The sequence below is a fragment of the Oncorhynchus mykiss genome, chromosome 7, assembly GCF_057628025.1.
Source record: "Oncorhynchus mykiss isolate SJ-2025 chromosome 7, ASM5762802v1, whole genome shotgun sequence".
NCBI lineage: Eukaryota > Metazoa > Chordata > Actinopteri > Salmoniformes > Salmonidae > Oncorhynchus > Oncorhynchus mykiss.
In genome coordinates, this window is record NC_143028.1 from 55,591,601 (window position 1) to 55,608,239 (window position 16,639).

Consider the following 16,639-nt stretch of genomic DNA (forward strand, 5'->3'; position numbering starts at 1 on the left):
TATATACGAAAATTGCATTTACCACTTATTGCTTAGCTAATAAAAAATACATAGTATACAATCGGTGACTCATTGTCATATTTATCCTGATACCAGATTCGAATTGACGCAAATCTAACATATGTGGATGGGAAATTTCTGTGGGATGGAGGAATCATCTGGAATGCTCAAACAAGATGATCAGGACAGTCTAGTGTCCCATTTGCCCGAAGAGGTTAAGTATTGCGATGAGCTATACAGCTGTACTTATTCTAATTCTCAAGAAAGTTAAAACCCTCTTCTGTGAGGTCCCTGAGGAGGACCAACAGTGGTAGGGGTAGCATCTGAAAGGTACTGAGATGCAGGGATGGAACATAAGGATTTTGGGCACTGGCCAGAAGACCACAATTTTTCTTCTAGCCCAGGTAACATTCAGGTCATAAGTCTGTGGCATGCAATGTTTGCAAAGGCAACATTTCACTGCTGTGCCATGCTAGTTTGGCATAGTCTACTAGCCCATTCTGAAAAGTACTAGCCTTGGGCTAGCTTACTTTCAATCCCGGGTTGACATTTCTAATGGACTTCACAAATCAAATCAAATTAATTTGTCACATACACATGGTTAGCAGATGTTAATGCGAGTGTAGCGAAATGCTTGTGCTTCTAGTTCCGACAATGCAGTAATAACCAACGAGTAATCTAACCTAACAATTCCAAAACCCCTACCTTATACACACACACACACAAGTGTGAAGGGATAAAGAATATGTACATAAATATATATGAATGAGTGATGGTACAGAACGGCATAGGCAAGCTGCAGTAGATGGTATCGAGTACAGTATATACATATGAGATGAGTAATGTAGGGTATGTAAACAAAGTGGCATAGTTTAAAGTGGCTAGTGATACATGTATTACATAAAGATGCAGTAGATGATATAGAGTGCAGTATATACATATACATATGAGATGAATAATGTAGGGTATGTAAACATTATATTAAGTAGCATTGTCATTTGATAAGTCATATACAACAGATGCACTCGTGGAACAAAACCATTTCTGTATTTTGTATGGGGAAAATATTGAGCCCACAAGTCCTTTGAGCCAGCTAGCCACTTTTCCACGTGGTAACATGCTAGCTAATGTTAGACCACTAGGGTAGGGATAATTAGCTAACGTTTAGCTAGCTAGTTACGTTTGCTCATCATTCGTGTAGTCAGTCTTTTCCCCAGAACCCACGGGTGGTGACACGCTAGCTGGTCCACAATGTTAGCACTAATCGCAAATTTTAGGCACATTCCCTAGTACGCCTGTCAGGAATGTCCAACTACACCACTGAGATACAGTGTAATGTTCGCTAGCTAATGTAGCCAACTAGTCAACCAAGGTGCCTAACTACCTAGCCCAACAAGCGATATTTAGCTAGGGGGCTAACGTTAGCTAGCATTAGCTAGCATGTCACCATGTGAAAAAGTATGACTACACAAACGGTGAGCTAACGTTAACTAGCTGGCTAGCTCACAAAGGACTTGTCAATAATACGTTCACAACAGTCATTATGCTAGCCTATGCTGATTTTTATTTGTTTTTACTTTTAAGGAAGGTTACTTAACGTGAGTAAGTACATGTACAGTTGAAGTCGGAAGTTTACATACACTTAGGTTGGAGCCATTATAACTTGTTTTTCAACCACTCCACAAATTTCTTGTTAGCAAACTATAGTTTTGGTAAGTCAGTTAGGACATCTACTTTGTGCATGACACACGTCATTTTTCCAAGAATTGTTTAGACAGACTATTTCACAATTCCAGTGGGTCAGAAGTGTATATACACTAAGTTGACTGTGCCTTTACACAACTTGGAAAATTCCAGAAAATTATGCAATGGCTTTAGAAGCTTCTAATAGGCTAATTGACATCATTTGAGTCAGTTGGAGGTGTACCTGTAGATGTATTTCAAGGACTACCTTCAAACTCAGCGCCTTTTTGCTTGACATCATGGGAAAATCAAAAGAAATCAGCCAAGACCTCAAAAACAATTGTGAACATCCACAAGTCTGGTTCATCCTTGTGAGAAATTTCCAAATGCCTGAAGGTACCACGTTCATCTGTACAAACAATAGTACGCAAGTATAAACACCATAGGACCACGCAGCCGTCATACCGCTCAAGAAGGAGATGCATTCTGTCTCCTTGAGATGAACATACTTTGGTGCGAAAAGTGCAAATCAATCCCAGAACAACAGCAAAGGACCTTGTGAAGATGCTGGAGAAAACAGTTACAAATGTATCTATATCCACAGCAAAACAAGTCCTATATCGACTTAACCTGAAAGGCCACTCAGCAAGGAAGAAGCCACTGCTCCAAAACCGCCATAAAAAAGCCAGACTACAGTTTGCAACTGCATATGGGGACAAAGATCATACTTTTTGGAGAAATGTCATCTGGTCTGATGAAACAAATATAGAACTGTTTGGCCATAATGACCATCGTTATGTTTGGAGGGGAAAAAAAGGGGAGGCTTGCTTGCAAGGGACTGGTGCACTTCACAAAATAGATTACATCATGAGGAAAGAAGAGTATGTGGATATATTGAAGCAATATCAAGACATGAGTCAGGAAGTTAAAGCTTGGTCAAAAATGTGTCTTCCAAATGGACAATGACCCCAAGCATACTTCCAAAGTTGTTACAAAAAGGCTTAAGGACAACAAAGTCAAGGTATTGGAGTGAACATCACAAAGCCCTGACCTCAATCCCATAGAAAACTTGTGGGCAGAACTGAAAAAGTGTGTGCGATCAAGGAGGCCTACAAACCTGACTCAGTTACACCAGCTCTGTCAGGAGGAATGGGCCAAAGTTCACCCAACTTATTGTGGGAAGCTTGTGGAAGTCTACATGAAACGTGTGACCCAAGGTAAACAGTTTAAAGGCAATGCTACCAAATACTAATTGAGTGCATGTAAACTTCTGGCCCACTGGGAATGTTATGAAAGAAAGAAATAAAAGCTGAAATAAATCATTCTCTCTACTATTATTCTGACATTTCACATTCTTAAAATAAAGTGGTGATCCTAACTGACCCAAGACATGGAATTTTGACTAGAATTAAATGTCAGGAATTGTGAAAAACTGAGTTTAAAATGTATTTGACTAAGGTGTATGTAAACTCCTGACTTCAACTATACCTACAGTCAGTGTTAATCTAGCTAATTTTCTAAAGTATCTACCAAACAACAGCTCTTTGACCTAAACAAAATAGCTTGTGAGCAGCTAGCAAACAGGGCTTACCTTATCGCGACAAAATGCATGTGTGCTTATTGGAGTAGTGGTTACGATCTGCTACATAGCACAGAACCACCCTTGCTACTAATCGACGGAGATACCCGAGGTTAGTTACAAGTCCAGGGCAAAAAATGTTTTAATGCAAAGGTAGCTAGCTAGGTAATTTGAAAAATGCTAAACAAGAATACTCACAAGAAGTACACTATCAATGATTTACATTAGAAAAAACTAAAAAGGCTATAATATCTACTTGCTATGTTACTTACTACTTGCCGATGAGTTTGCATGGAGTAATTGATGTTTTTCCTCACCCTGCACCTTAATAAATATTTTTTTCTTATGTTATATCATGGAGGTCACGTTTAAGGTGTACGCCTCCCCCTACTGTGCTGGGGTGTGCAATTAATACAAGTCTACCTAATTCTGCACTACGAAGATAATAAAATGTCAAAGTCAAATAAATCCCTACTATTACACCCGCAATAACAAGACTTAACCTCCACATTGCTCCCACATTCACCGAGTTCTGTATGAAAGTCACATTAGCGGTACATTTTTTTAGGGTTAATTACAGGGGAGGGAATATATTGATAACCTTGTCCCATAGAGATTTGCACGGTTAACAAAACGTCACGCCTGGGTAAGCCTACACGAAACACAGACCTTGCATGGGGTAGTTCTAAAATCCGCTACGGAAAAATGAATGGTGGAAAACGATTGGAACCATTTTTCGGGTTTTGCCGCTAGGTTTTATGGGTATTATGACGCGTCCACTGTGCCGGACTATAGACAGTACCCTAATTAGCATAGCAACGTCCGAGATATGTAACCACGACACACGTCTTTGCCAAACGAAATAGCTACATTCGGTAAGATAAACATCAAACACGGCAGCGATTTGTTTCCTAACCGGTTGAATCGTGTATTATTAGCTAGCTGTAGCATCTTTCAACCTACTCATTCTAACAGCTAACAGCTAACAGTCAGTAGTAGCTAGATAGTTGCTAGCCAGCCAGCTCTTTCCAGCAGCTCTTCTAGCTAGCTAAAGTACTGTTATTCTGTTTTTGGAAATTGGCAAGAATGCCAAGATGGTACATGTTAACAGAATAATTTATATAGTTAGCTGACTAGTTGTGCATTCACAAGTAGCTTCCTATACGACCAAATTGACAGTAACGTACTGACAGGTATTTGATGTAGCTACTGTAACTAGCTAACGTTAGCTCGTAGTAGCTAGCTAACATGGTGGTGCCAGTGAATCAGTCAGTAAGCTAAAATATGCGATTCATTGTTCGCTAGCTAGCTAACGTTAGCAACTTTGGAAACAGGAGTAACGTTATATTGCTGCACTGTCCAGTTTGTTAGACGCCAAAATGCTTGTGCAATGCATTCACCAGGGCCCTGTTTCCCAAAGGTATCTTATTAAGTTAAGGATAAGTTCGTCGTTGGGAAACCGGGCCCAGTTCGCTCGAAACATAGTGCTGCTATTAACTTACTTCCATTTTCAAGATTTTGTCATATCAGAAGTTATTCCTATGAAACCTGCTCTTACACATGTTCTCTGTCTTATCACCTTGCTAGATATGGCTGAGCCTGAGCTTCTGCTGGATTCCAATATCAGACTTTGGGTGGTCTTGCCCATTGTCTTCATCACTTTTCTTGTTGGGGTGATTCGACATTATGTCTCCATTTTGCTTCAAAGTGACAAGAAGCTGACATTAGAGCAGGTATCAGACAGGTAAGGGTATTGTAAGCATGTAGCACTGCCTAGATGGTCTGTGCATTGACCGTTTATAAAAAGGCTTTCAGAACATGTAGGGTTAAAGTAGAAATGTCTTACCGTAAGTTTGTTTTTGACATATTCCTCTCCAATATTCAGCCAGGTTCTCATCAGGAGCAGAATCCTCAGAGAGAATGGGAAGTACATTCCAAAACAGGTGAGATCAATGTTGGATATACCATAAAACACTGATTTGCACTGTTTGACTCTTCAAGTTTAAAAAAAAAAAAATGTAAGTGTAGGCTAGTTGCGCTCAGACTTTGAGAATTCTCTCTTTTACTTCAGTCATTTTTGATGAGGAAGTTTTACTTCAATAATCAAGAAGATGGATTCTTCAAAAATACCAAAAGAAAGGTTGTTCCTCCCTCCCCAATGACAGGTGAGCATAAGAGAATCACATCATTCCTTCTCATATAATCCTATTCTCATACCATGATAGGCAGGTATTGGGCCGTGTATCACAATTAAACCCTGCCACATGATATGGAGCATATTATTTCTAATAGCGCACCATTTACAACTCAGTTTGTTTGCGATTGTACTCTGTAAAGCTACGCTAACTGTTTCTTTGTCCAGACCCCAGCATGCTGACAGACATGATGAAAGGCAATGTGACCAATGTTCTTCCCATGATCCTCATCGGAGGCTGGATTAACTGGACCTTCTCAGGGTTTGTCACAAGTAAGTGACATCCTCCTCACTCACTGCACTGAGACTGGGTTGTTTGGATGATGATTGTCACTAGAGAGCTTCGATATCAACTTTATTTTATGGTACAGAAATTACCAGGTATTTACTAAGAAATTGCATGGTTAAATTGTTATTACATAGAAATAACCTATGAATAACAGTAGTATATAATTAAGTTAGTTTCTTTGCTATAAGCAGTTTGTTCTACATTTGAATTGCCAAACTTACAATGTTCTCTTAACTATTTTCTTGTTCCTCACAGCCAAGGTTCCATTTCCTCTCACCCTGCGCTTCAAGCCCATGTTGCAACAAGGAATCGAGCTACTCTCACTTGATGCATCCTGGTTAGTTGAGGAAATACATACTTGTTAAATTATCTGAGTTCCGTGAAGTTAATATGGTATTATTGCCTCTGAGTCCTTTTGCTAGTGTAAGCATTGATGAATTACAACCTCACCCTCATTTATGTTTTAAGGGTGAGCTCAGCGTCGTGGTATTTCCTGAATGTGTTTGGGCTGCGAAGCATGTACTCCTTAATTCTAGGACAAGATAATGGTAATTTTCATCAAACTTCATAATTCAGTTTAGTTTTTCCTCCAAAGGTTACTGATGCATGTGTTTCTGTAAACTAGATGTGACAGAATTGAATCATAGATTGTAACCAACTTACAGCAGTATTTGTTATCAAAAGCAATAGGTCATTGACAGAAGGTCATTGACTTGATTTGAGGCAACAACAAATCATTTGGAGAAATGAGACTTCTAGTAGGCAAGCTGTCTTGCCTTGATTTGATAATAGACATGTCTGCAACCATTCAGTGTCATGTCAGCAGCAAGGCTGGTTTGAATGGAACATGATTCCATAATGTCAACTATGTTGAAGTGGCAGGCCTCCAATTCTTAACAGTCCTGGTTTTGTCATTAAAGCGATATGAAATAACAAGCGTGTTGATGCTGGTGTAATGTGACACATGCAGGTGCAGACCAGTCCAGGATCATGCAGGAGCAGATGAGTGGTGCTGCCATGGCCATGCCTGCAGACACCAACAAAGCCTTCAAGGTAGAGTTGTCTCCTCTTGATAACATTGACTTACTCTCCATGGTGAATTACAGAGGTGGTGAATTCCTACAGGTCCCAGCAGAATCATCTGACAGACAGATGTTTATTTCCCCCTTTTAGGCAGAATGGGAGGCACTTGAGCTAACTGACCACCAGTGGGCACTGGAGAATATTGAGGAGGAGCTGATGAGCAGGGAACTGGATCTGGATGGAATGTTCAGTAAGGAGTTACCAATGGGTATCTTCTGATTGCCAGTTCATTACTGCAGGGAACCTGCCGCTGGACAACATTTTAGTTTTACTTAAAGTGGCTGACTTCGAGTTTTTCTAGGAACTGACATAGAGAATGATGTCTACATTAATTTCAGTGCCATCATTGTCCATTTAATTTTAATTGGAGATTAATAGTAGATTAATTAACAGAAAACATTATAGTACCAATACTTTTAACTATTTGGAAGATTCAGTGTCAGCTATGTAAAACTCATTACAAAAAAGGATAATAGTAATGGAAAACATAGAAATAATGTACTGTCAAAAACAAAACATTTAAAAGGTGAATGAAAATGTGTTGTATCACCACTTTGAATCATATTTGACCTTGCAGTCTGATTCCACCTACTTGCCATTTGTTTGGTCATACTTGTTGGTTATTTGTGAGCTTGTCGTAAAAAAAAAAAAGGTTTTAATATTATTAGTAACTAAACCCATTTGTAAGAGTTGGCTCTTAGCAACATAAGACAACTAGGTGTTGAAGTAAAAACAACAACAATTAAACATGGTCATTGCTGATGATTAAATTCCAGTTAACAATCTTTTATCATTCCTCTTTGAGTTTATGTGCAGCATCCTGTCATGGCTGACATTAGGCAAATCTAGACATTGGGTGCTGGAAAACTACTGTTTGTGATAGTTTTATGCAATGTGTCATTTTTTTATATTTATTTCTCCCAATTTATTTTTTAACATTTCCCTTGTGTTTTTGTATAAAGACTGTTTTGACTAAATTGCAGTTGAGTTTTATTTACCTCTTAATTGCAAAGAGACACAAGGAACCCAGTTGTCATGGCAATGGCTTGGGACCTTTCTGAAGACAGCAAACACTGAAGGCATCATTTAGCTATCTGACTGTCGTGAACTTTTAATCTAAGAAAATTGTAAGTAAAGTATTTGCCTACCAAGTTGATGATAGTAATTACAGATAGTTCCAATACATTAAGAAGTTGCTGCTACTTTAGTGGAGCCCTATACCGTCGAGCTCCAGCAACTTTCTGCGGTTTCTACTAGATATCACAGCCACAAAGTAAAATTGGGTAGGGTTAGGTTTAAATATGAACTTTAGGAAATGTAATTTAAAAAATGGGGGTGTTAATGACTTTGTGGTTGTGGTAACTAGTGATGACCCCCCAGATCACGGAAACAGCAAATCTCACCAACATTGTGGTGCTCGTGCATCCGCGGTTCTTCTACTGCGCGTTCACGACTCCGGCTCACTCACTGCATGATGGCCGAGGGAGGCGGACCCGAGTCGGGTAGCGCGGCAGACCCCGAGCCCGAGTCTGTAGCCGCTCAAATACCGACACCTTCAACCGAGAGTCAAAAACAGAGTATTGGAACACTTCTCAAAACAACTCTACGAAAGAGCGACGAGTGGTAAGGAAGTGTTTTGAATGTATCTTTAGCAGCTAGACAATAGCTACGGTAATGTTAGCTAGGCTAGCTACTTTTCAGTTCACGGGAACTAACGTTAGCCAGCTAGCTACCTAGTAGCATAGGCCTGTCAAGAGACGGGTAAACCGGTTCCTATTGCATTGAACGGGAAATCGTTTGATTTGTGGGGTTAGTTGGGCCAGAGTAGACATGTGACTAACATTAACAACTTAACGTTTCTTCTCGCCCGATAGTTACTGTAGCTAGTGCAAGCTAGTTAGCTAGCTAGTTGTACTTAGTTAATAACTAAGGTTAGCTAGCCGGCAAGCTATCCAAGCGAAGGCATTGCGCAAGTTAACTGTCTACTCACATTAACTTGCTAGCCGGCTAACTAGTTACGACATGACGAGGTGTCGTCAAAAGGCCCCTGTTCAATGCGATAACGAGTGACTGCGAAGTAATGTTATCTAGCTAACGTTAGCTATTTTACAAGCTAACTAATGCTTTGTCATTGAAACTGGATAACACCCATCGACTGGCCCTCTCATATATTCAGTTGCCAAGGCCACAGGTTTCCAGTTAAGATCTTTGCAAGGTTTTAACTTTAACTAGCCATATCCATACTGAACAACAAGGGACGGGAAACAACCAATGTGGGCTCAGTAGAGCAAGGCTAACCAGACAGGCACTACCAGTACCTGCGACTATTAAACACTGAATCCCTGAACACGTTGTCTTGAGACAGCAAGCTGCCGGGTCATAACGTTTGGTTTGTTATGGTACATCTAAATAACCTTAACCTAAATAAACATGTTGTGAATTTAGCTAAGTAAGCAATCTTTTTAGTTGGGATCGATGGAAAGTATGATATGTTTTTGGGGCAAGGCTACAGACAACTTCGATTGTTTTGGCCTTCGAGTCTTTCTAAACAGGGCAATGTCAACTGGGTAGGTGTTTTTAGCAACGCAGGTGTACAGTGCCTTCAAAAATTATTCACACCCCTTTACTTTTCCCACATTTTGTTGCTACAGTCTGAGTTTAAAATAGATTAAATTTAGATGTCTCATTGATCTACACAACACCCAATAATGTCAGTGAAATTTTGTTTGTCGAATTAAAAAATAATAGTAATACAAAATGAGAAGCTGAAATGTCTTGAGTGACTAAAGTATTCTACCCCTTTGTTATGGTAAAATTTTTATTAACAAATTGCATCATATGTTGCATGGACTCATTCTGTGTTGATTAATAGTGGTTAACATGATTTTCGATTAACTAATCCATCTCTGTACTCCACACAAACAATTATCTGTAAGGTCCCTCAATCGAGTAGGGAATTAAAAGCACAGATTCAACCACAAAGACCAGGGAGTTTTTTTTCAATGCCTTGCAAAGAAGGGTTAAAAACAAAATTAAAAAAAAAGTAGATGCTGAATATCCCTTTGAGCATGGTGAAGTTATTCATTTCACTTTGGGTGGTGTATCAATACACACAGTCACTACAAAGATACCGGAGTCCTTCCTAACTCAGTTGCCAGAGAGGCAGGAAACTACTCAGGGATTTCACCTTGAGGCCAATGGTGACTTTATAACAGTTAGTTTAATGGCTATGATAAGAGAAAACACTGTGAATAGATCAACAACATTGTAATTACTACACAACGCTAAGCTAATTGACAGAGTGAAAATAAGGAAGCCTGTACAGAATAAAACATATTCCAAAACATGCATCATGTTTGTAACAAGGCGCTTAAGTAACACTGCAATGAATGTGGCAAATAAATTACTTTTGTCCTGAATACAACGCGTTATGTTTGGGGCAAACAACACATCTCTGAATACCACTCTTCATAATTTCAAGCATGGTGGTGGCTGCATCATGTTATGGGTATGCTTGTCATCAGCAAGCACTAGGGTGCTTTCTGGGCGGAGATAAAATGAAACGGAATAAAGCTAAGCACAGGCAAAATCATAGAGGAAAACCTGGTTCAGTCTGCTTAGTGCTTTCCAACACACACTGGGAGACAAATTCACCTTTCAGCAGGACAATAACCTAAAACGCAAGGCCAAATATACACTGGATTTGCTTACCAAGACAACTTTGAATGTTTCTGAATGGCATAGTTACAGTTTTGACTTATCGGCTTAAATCTATGGCAAGACTTAAATACCTAACAATGAACAACAATCAACTTGACAGAGCTTGAAGAATTCAAAAAATAACTATGTGCAAATATTGAACAATCTAGGTGTCTGTTCACATTAGCTTGCTAGCCGGCTAACTAGTTACGACATAACGAGGTGTAGTCAAAAAGCACCTGTTCAATGCGATAACGAGTGACTACGAACTAAAGTTAACTAGTTAGCTATTTTACATGCTAGCTAATGCTTTGCATTTGAACTGGATACCCTAAAAGACTCTCAGCTGTAATCAGCACTAAAGTTGCTTCGACAAAGAATTGAATACTCTACACAGTGAATACTAATACAAATTAGATGAATGTATTTAATTTTCAATACATTTGCGAACATTTCTAAAAACATGTTTTTACTTTGCTTATAGGGTATTTTGTGTAGATGGGTGAGAACGGAAAAAAACTATTTAATCCATTTTGAACTAACACAAAATGTGTATAAATCCTTTCTAAAGGCACTGTATTTACATACACTAGCATTGGTTTAAACTGTATTGGGTTGCACAAAAACAGTTAGTGGGAAGCGAAGTTAAATACAACTCCATTTCAACTTACTGTTCCAGAGGGCAGGATTGTTGGGTACTTGAGGCCAAATATTTTAAAGGATGGTATTAATAAACATACTTTCCAGACGTTGGTGTGTTGTAGACCCACTCCTTCTGCTTACCTCATGAGCTCCCAAGTGGCACAGTGGTCTTAGACACTGCATCTCAGTGCAAGAGGCGTCACTGCAGTACCTGGTTTGAATCCAGGCTGCATCACATCTGGCCGTGATTGGGAGTCCCATAGGTTGGCGCACAATTGGCCCAGTATCGTCCGGGGTAGGCCATCATTGTAAATCAGAATTAGTTCTTAACTGACTTAAATATTAAAACATGTAAAAAATAAGTCCCCGCCTCCCGGGTGGCGCAGCGGCAGCTGTGCCATCAGAGTCCCTGGGTTCGCGCCCAGGCTCTGTCGTAACCGGCCGCGACCGGGAGGTCCGTGGGGCGACGCACAATTGGCCTAGCGTCGTCCGGGTTAGGGAGGGCTTGGTCGGTAGGGATGTCTTGTCTCATCGCGCGCCAGCGACTCCTGTGGCGGGCCGGGCGCAGTGCGCGCTAACCAAGGTTGCCGGGTGCACAGTGTAGCCTCCGACACATTGGTGCGGCTGGCTTCCAGGTTGGATGCGCGCTGTGTTAAGAAGCAGTGCGGCTGGTTGGGTTGTGTATCGGAGGACGCCTTCGTCTCTCCCGAGCCCGTACGGGAGTTGTAGCGATGAGACAAGATAGTAGCTACTACAACAATTGAATACCACGAAATTGGGGAGAAAAAGGGCTAAAGTCCTGCACATGCTTCATATGATGCATGTGCAGGACTTTTATTTTGACATGAGGTAACCAGAGTCAACAGACCCACTTTTGGAAAATCTGTTAATACGATCCTTTAGATATTTTGTCTGAAATTCCCCCATTATAATGACCAACTATCCTGCCCACTGGCACAGTAAATTAAAATGGAATTAAATTTCACTTCTGGCTTCCCATGGAATGTCTTTGTGCAACCCAATACAATTGACAGCAACGCTAGTGTATGTAAATATACCAGCTATGGGCTATCTGACAGACTATGGCTGAATTTACACAGGCAGCCCAATTGTTTTTTTTGCCACCAATTGATCTTTTGACCAAACAGATCTGATGTTTTGTTAATAATTGCGCAAAAGATCAAAATTGGCCTGGCTGTGTAAACAGAGCCTACCTAGTATGCTGACTCCTGACCTCATTTTAAACACAGCTGAGATGGGCATTGTAAAGGCTTTAGTTGCATTACCATGTGTCTCATTTAAAGTACACCTAGCTAATTTAGTCACAAAGTTCTCAATTCTAATAAGGGTTCTTTAGAAATAAAGTTTCCCTTGCCTGGGCTTTGGACCATGTGTAATCCTGCTTGAGATTAAAGACATCCTAGCTCACTGTTACTAAATGTGAATGTGACCTAGAGCGCAAGACAGTTTGTTTTGGAGTTGCATAATATGTTGACAGATTAATACAAACACTAACCAGGTTTCCATTCAACCTTTTTATGCAAGTAAAGTACATTTTGGATAAATGTCATGACGGGCCTGATGGAAGAATTCATTTTTTTGTTAAACTTTCCCAATGCCGAAAATACTAAATACGCTAGACAACGTGTCATCCTTTTTGTGTCAGTAAAATCAACAGTGCAAGAAATGTTGGTGTAAAGGTTTTTTTAATGCACAAATATTGATATAACATTCATATCGATGTAAACTGAGTCACACGATGACGTGTGGTCCTCCCACTATGGCTCTTAAAGGAAGCATGCAGTTTATTAGGCTACAGATTAATTAAATTAAAGATCCCAGAAATGTTTTAAACACATAAAAAAGCTTCTCATGTTGTGCACAAATTTGTTAACATCCCTGTTAGTGAGCATCTCTCATTTGCCAAGATAATTCCTTTAGTGACCTGACAAGTGTGGCATACCAAGAAGCTGATTAAACAGCATGACACAGGTGCCCCTTGTGCTGGGGACAATAACACAATGCCACAGATGTGGCAAGTTTTGAGGGAGTGTGTAATTGGCATGTTGACAGCAGGCATGTCCACCAGAGCTGTTGTCGGGATTTAATTTCTCTACCATAAGCCTTCATGTGGGCGAGCGGTTTGCTGATGTCAACGTTGTGAACAGAGTGCCCCTTGGTGGCGGTGGAGTTATGGTATGGGCAGGCATACGCTACAGACAAAAACACAATTGCATTTTATCGATGGCAATTTGAATCAGAGGTCGACCGATTATGATTTTTCAACACCGATACGGATTGTTGGAGGGCCAAAAAAGCCGATACAGATTAATCGGCCATTTTTTACATTTGTAATAATGACTATTACAACAATACTGAATTAACACTTATTTGAACTTAATATAAAACATAAAAATCAATTTAGCCTCAAATAAATAATGAAACATGTTCAATTTGGTTTAAATAATGCAAAAACAAAGTGTTGGAGAAAAAAGTAATGTATGCCATGTAAAATATGTGTGCCATGTAAAAAGCTAACGTTTAAGTTCCTTGCTCAGAACATGAGAACATATGAAAGTTGGTGGTTCCTTTTAACATGAGACTTCAATATTCCAAGGTAAGAGGTTTTAGGTTGTAGTTAATATAGTATTTATAGGACTATTTCTCTCTCTACCATTTGTATTTCATATACCGTTGACTATTGGATGTTCTTATAGGCACTATAGTATTGCCAGTGTAACAGTATAGCTTCCATCCCCCTCCTTGCCCCTGGGCTTGAACCAGGAACACATAGACAACAGCAACACTCGAAGCATCGTTACCCATCGCTTCACAAAAGCCGCGGCCCTTGCAGCGCAAGGGGAATAACTACTCCAAATCTAAAAGCGAGTGACGTTTGAAACAGTATTAGCGCTAGCTAATGCTAGCTAGCAATTTACCTTGGCTTCTACTACATTCGCGTAACAGGCAGGCTACTCGTGGAGTGCAATGGTTAGAGCGTTGGACTAGTTAACTGTGCGGTTGTAAGGGGCGACAGGGTAGCCTAGTGGTTAGTGTTGGGCTAGTAACCGAAAGGCTGCAAGTTCAAACCCCAGAGCTGACAAGGTACAAATCTGTCATTCTGCCCCTGAACAAGGCCCACTGTTCCTAGGCCGTCATTGAAAATAAGAATTTGTTCTTAACTGACTTGCCTAGTTAAATAAAGGTAAATTAAATTAAATAAGATTTCTAGCTCTGACAGTGCTGTAATATCTAACAATTTCACAACATATACCCAATACTCACACATTTAACTAAAGGAATGGAATTAAGAATATATCAAATATATGGATGAGCAATATCAGAGTGGCATAGACCCAGTAGAATAGAATACAGAAAATACATACGAGATGAGTAATGCAAAATATGTTAACATTAACGTGACTAATGTTCCATTTATTAAAGTGGCCAGTGATATCAAGTCTATGTATATAGGCAGCAGCCTCTGTGATGGTTATTTTAACAGTCTAATGACCTTGAGTTAGAAGCTGTTTTTCAGTCTCGGTCCCAGCTTTGATACACCTGTACTGACCTCACCTTCTGGATGATAATGGGATGAACAGGCAGTGGATCGGGTGGTTGTTATCCTTGATGATCTTTTTGGCCTTCCTGTGACATCGGGTGCTGTAGGTGTCCTGGAGGGCAGGTAGTTTGCCCCCGGTGATGTGTTGGGCATACCACACCACCCTCTGTGTGTCTGTAAAAGTTGGTGAGGGTTTTAGGTGCCAAACCAATTTGTTTTCAGCCTCCTGAGGTTGAAGATGCTGTGTTGCGCCTTCACCACACTGTCTGTGTGGGTGGACCGTTTCAGTTTGTCAGTGATGTGTACGCCGAGGAACTTGAAGCTTTCCACCTTCTCCACTGCAGTCCCGTTGATGTGGATAGAGGGGTGCTCCCTCTGCTGTTTCCTGAAGTTCCACGATCATCTTCTTTGATTTGTTGACATTGAGTGAGAGGTTATTTTCCTGGCTCCACACTCTGAGCCCTCACCACCTTCTTGTAGGCTGTCATTGTTGGTCATCAAGCCTACTACTATTGTGTAGTCTGCTAACTTGATGATTGCGTTGGTGGCGTGCTTGGCCATGCAGTCATTGGTGAACTGGGAGTACAGGAGGGGGCTGAGTACGCACACTTGTGGAGCCCCAGTGTTGAGGATCATCGTAGTAGAGGTCTTGTTTCCTAACGTTCAGGTCTCTCCAGAGATATTTGATCGTGTTCAAGTCCGGGCTCTGGCTGGGCCCTTTAAGGACATAAAGAGACTTGTCCCGAAGCCACTCCTGCGTTGTCTTGGCTCTATGTTTAGGGTCAATGTCCTGTTGGAAGGTGAACCTTTGCCCCAGCCTGAGGTCCTGAGTGCTCTGCAGCGGATTTTCGTCAAGGATCTCTCTTGTACTTTGCTCCGTTCATCTTTCCCTCGATCCTGACTAGTCTCCCAGTCCCTACCTGCTGAAAAACATCCCCACAGCATGATACTGCCACCACCATACTTCACCATAGGGATGGTATTGGCCAGGTGATGAGCGGTGCCTGGTTTCCTCCAGATGTGACACTTGGCATTCAGGCCAAAGAGTTCAATCTTGGTTTCATCAGACCAGAGAATTTTGTTTTTCATGGTCAGAGTCCTTTAGGTGCCTTTTGACTATCTCCAAGCAGGCTGTCATATGCCTTTACTGAGGAGTGGCTTCCGTCTGGCCACTCTACCATAAAGGCCTGATTTGGTGGAGTGCTGCAGAGATGGTTGTCCTTCTGGAAAGTTCTATCTCCATAGAGGAACTCTGGAGCTTTGTCAGTGACCATCAGGTTCTTGGTCACCTCCCTGACCAAGGCCCTTCTCCCACGATTGCTCAGTTTGGCCGGGTGGCCAACTCTAGGAAGAGTCTAGGTTCCTAACTTCTTCCTTTTAAGAATGATGGAGGCCACTGTGTTTTGGACACCTTCAATGCTGCAGACATTTTTTTTTGTACCCTTCCCCAGAACTGTGCCTCAACACAATCGTGTCTTGGAGCAACGCAGACAATTCCTTCGGCCTCGTGGCTTGTTTTTTTTCTCTGTCATAGACTGTCAACTGTGGGATCTTAAATAGACTGGTGTGAGCTTTTCCAAAACATTACCAATTAATTGAATTGACTGCAGGTGGACGCCAATCAAGTTGTAGAAACTTCTTCTCATGGATGATCAATGGAAACAGGACACACCGGACCTCAATTTCGAGTCTCCTAGCAAAGGGTCTGAATAATTATTGAATAAATAAAAAAAATGTTTTGCTTTGTCGTTATGGGGTATTATGTGTAGATTGAGGAAAAACACATGATTTAATCTACTTTAGAATAAGGCTGTAGTGTAACAATGTAGTAAAAGTGAAGGAGTCTGAATACTCTCCGAATGCAGTGTATCTATATTCCCAGTCATGCGAAATCCATAGTTTAGGGCC

The 16,639-nt window shown here is 40.7% G+C and overlaps 2 protein-coding genes across 2 annotated transcripts in view; both read left to right on the plus strand.

The window, feature by feature from the left end:
* The first annotated feature begins 4,055 nt into the window (after positions 1-4,055).
* On the plus strand, positions 4,056-7,801 carry pob (partial optokinetic response b). Its single transcript, NM_001160544.1, is given in 9 exon segments — positions 4,056-4,137; positions 4,850-5,006; positions 5,148-5,205; positions 5,334-5,427; positions 5,625-5,729; positions 6,001-6,082; positions 6,214-6,293; positions 6,716-6,798; positions 6,919-7,801. Coding segments are annotated over 8 exon segments (786 nt in total). The 5' UTR covers positions 4,056-4,137; positions 4,850-4,851; the 3' UTR covers positions 7,048-7,801.
* Positions 7,802-7,831: 30 nt separating this feature from the next.
* LOC110528158 (ubiquitin carboxyl-terminal hydrolase 4) overlaps positions 7,832-16,639 on the plus strand; it is a 33,132-nt gene continuing 24,324 nt past the window's right edge. The window contains exon 1 of the mRNA XM_021609985.3: positions 7,832-8,451. Within this exon, the coding sequence (XP_021465660.3) occupies positions 8,300-8,451 (152 nt within the window). The 5' untranslated portion in view covers positions 7,832-8,299. The remainder of the gene's footprint in view (positions 8,452-16,639) is intronic.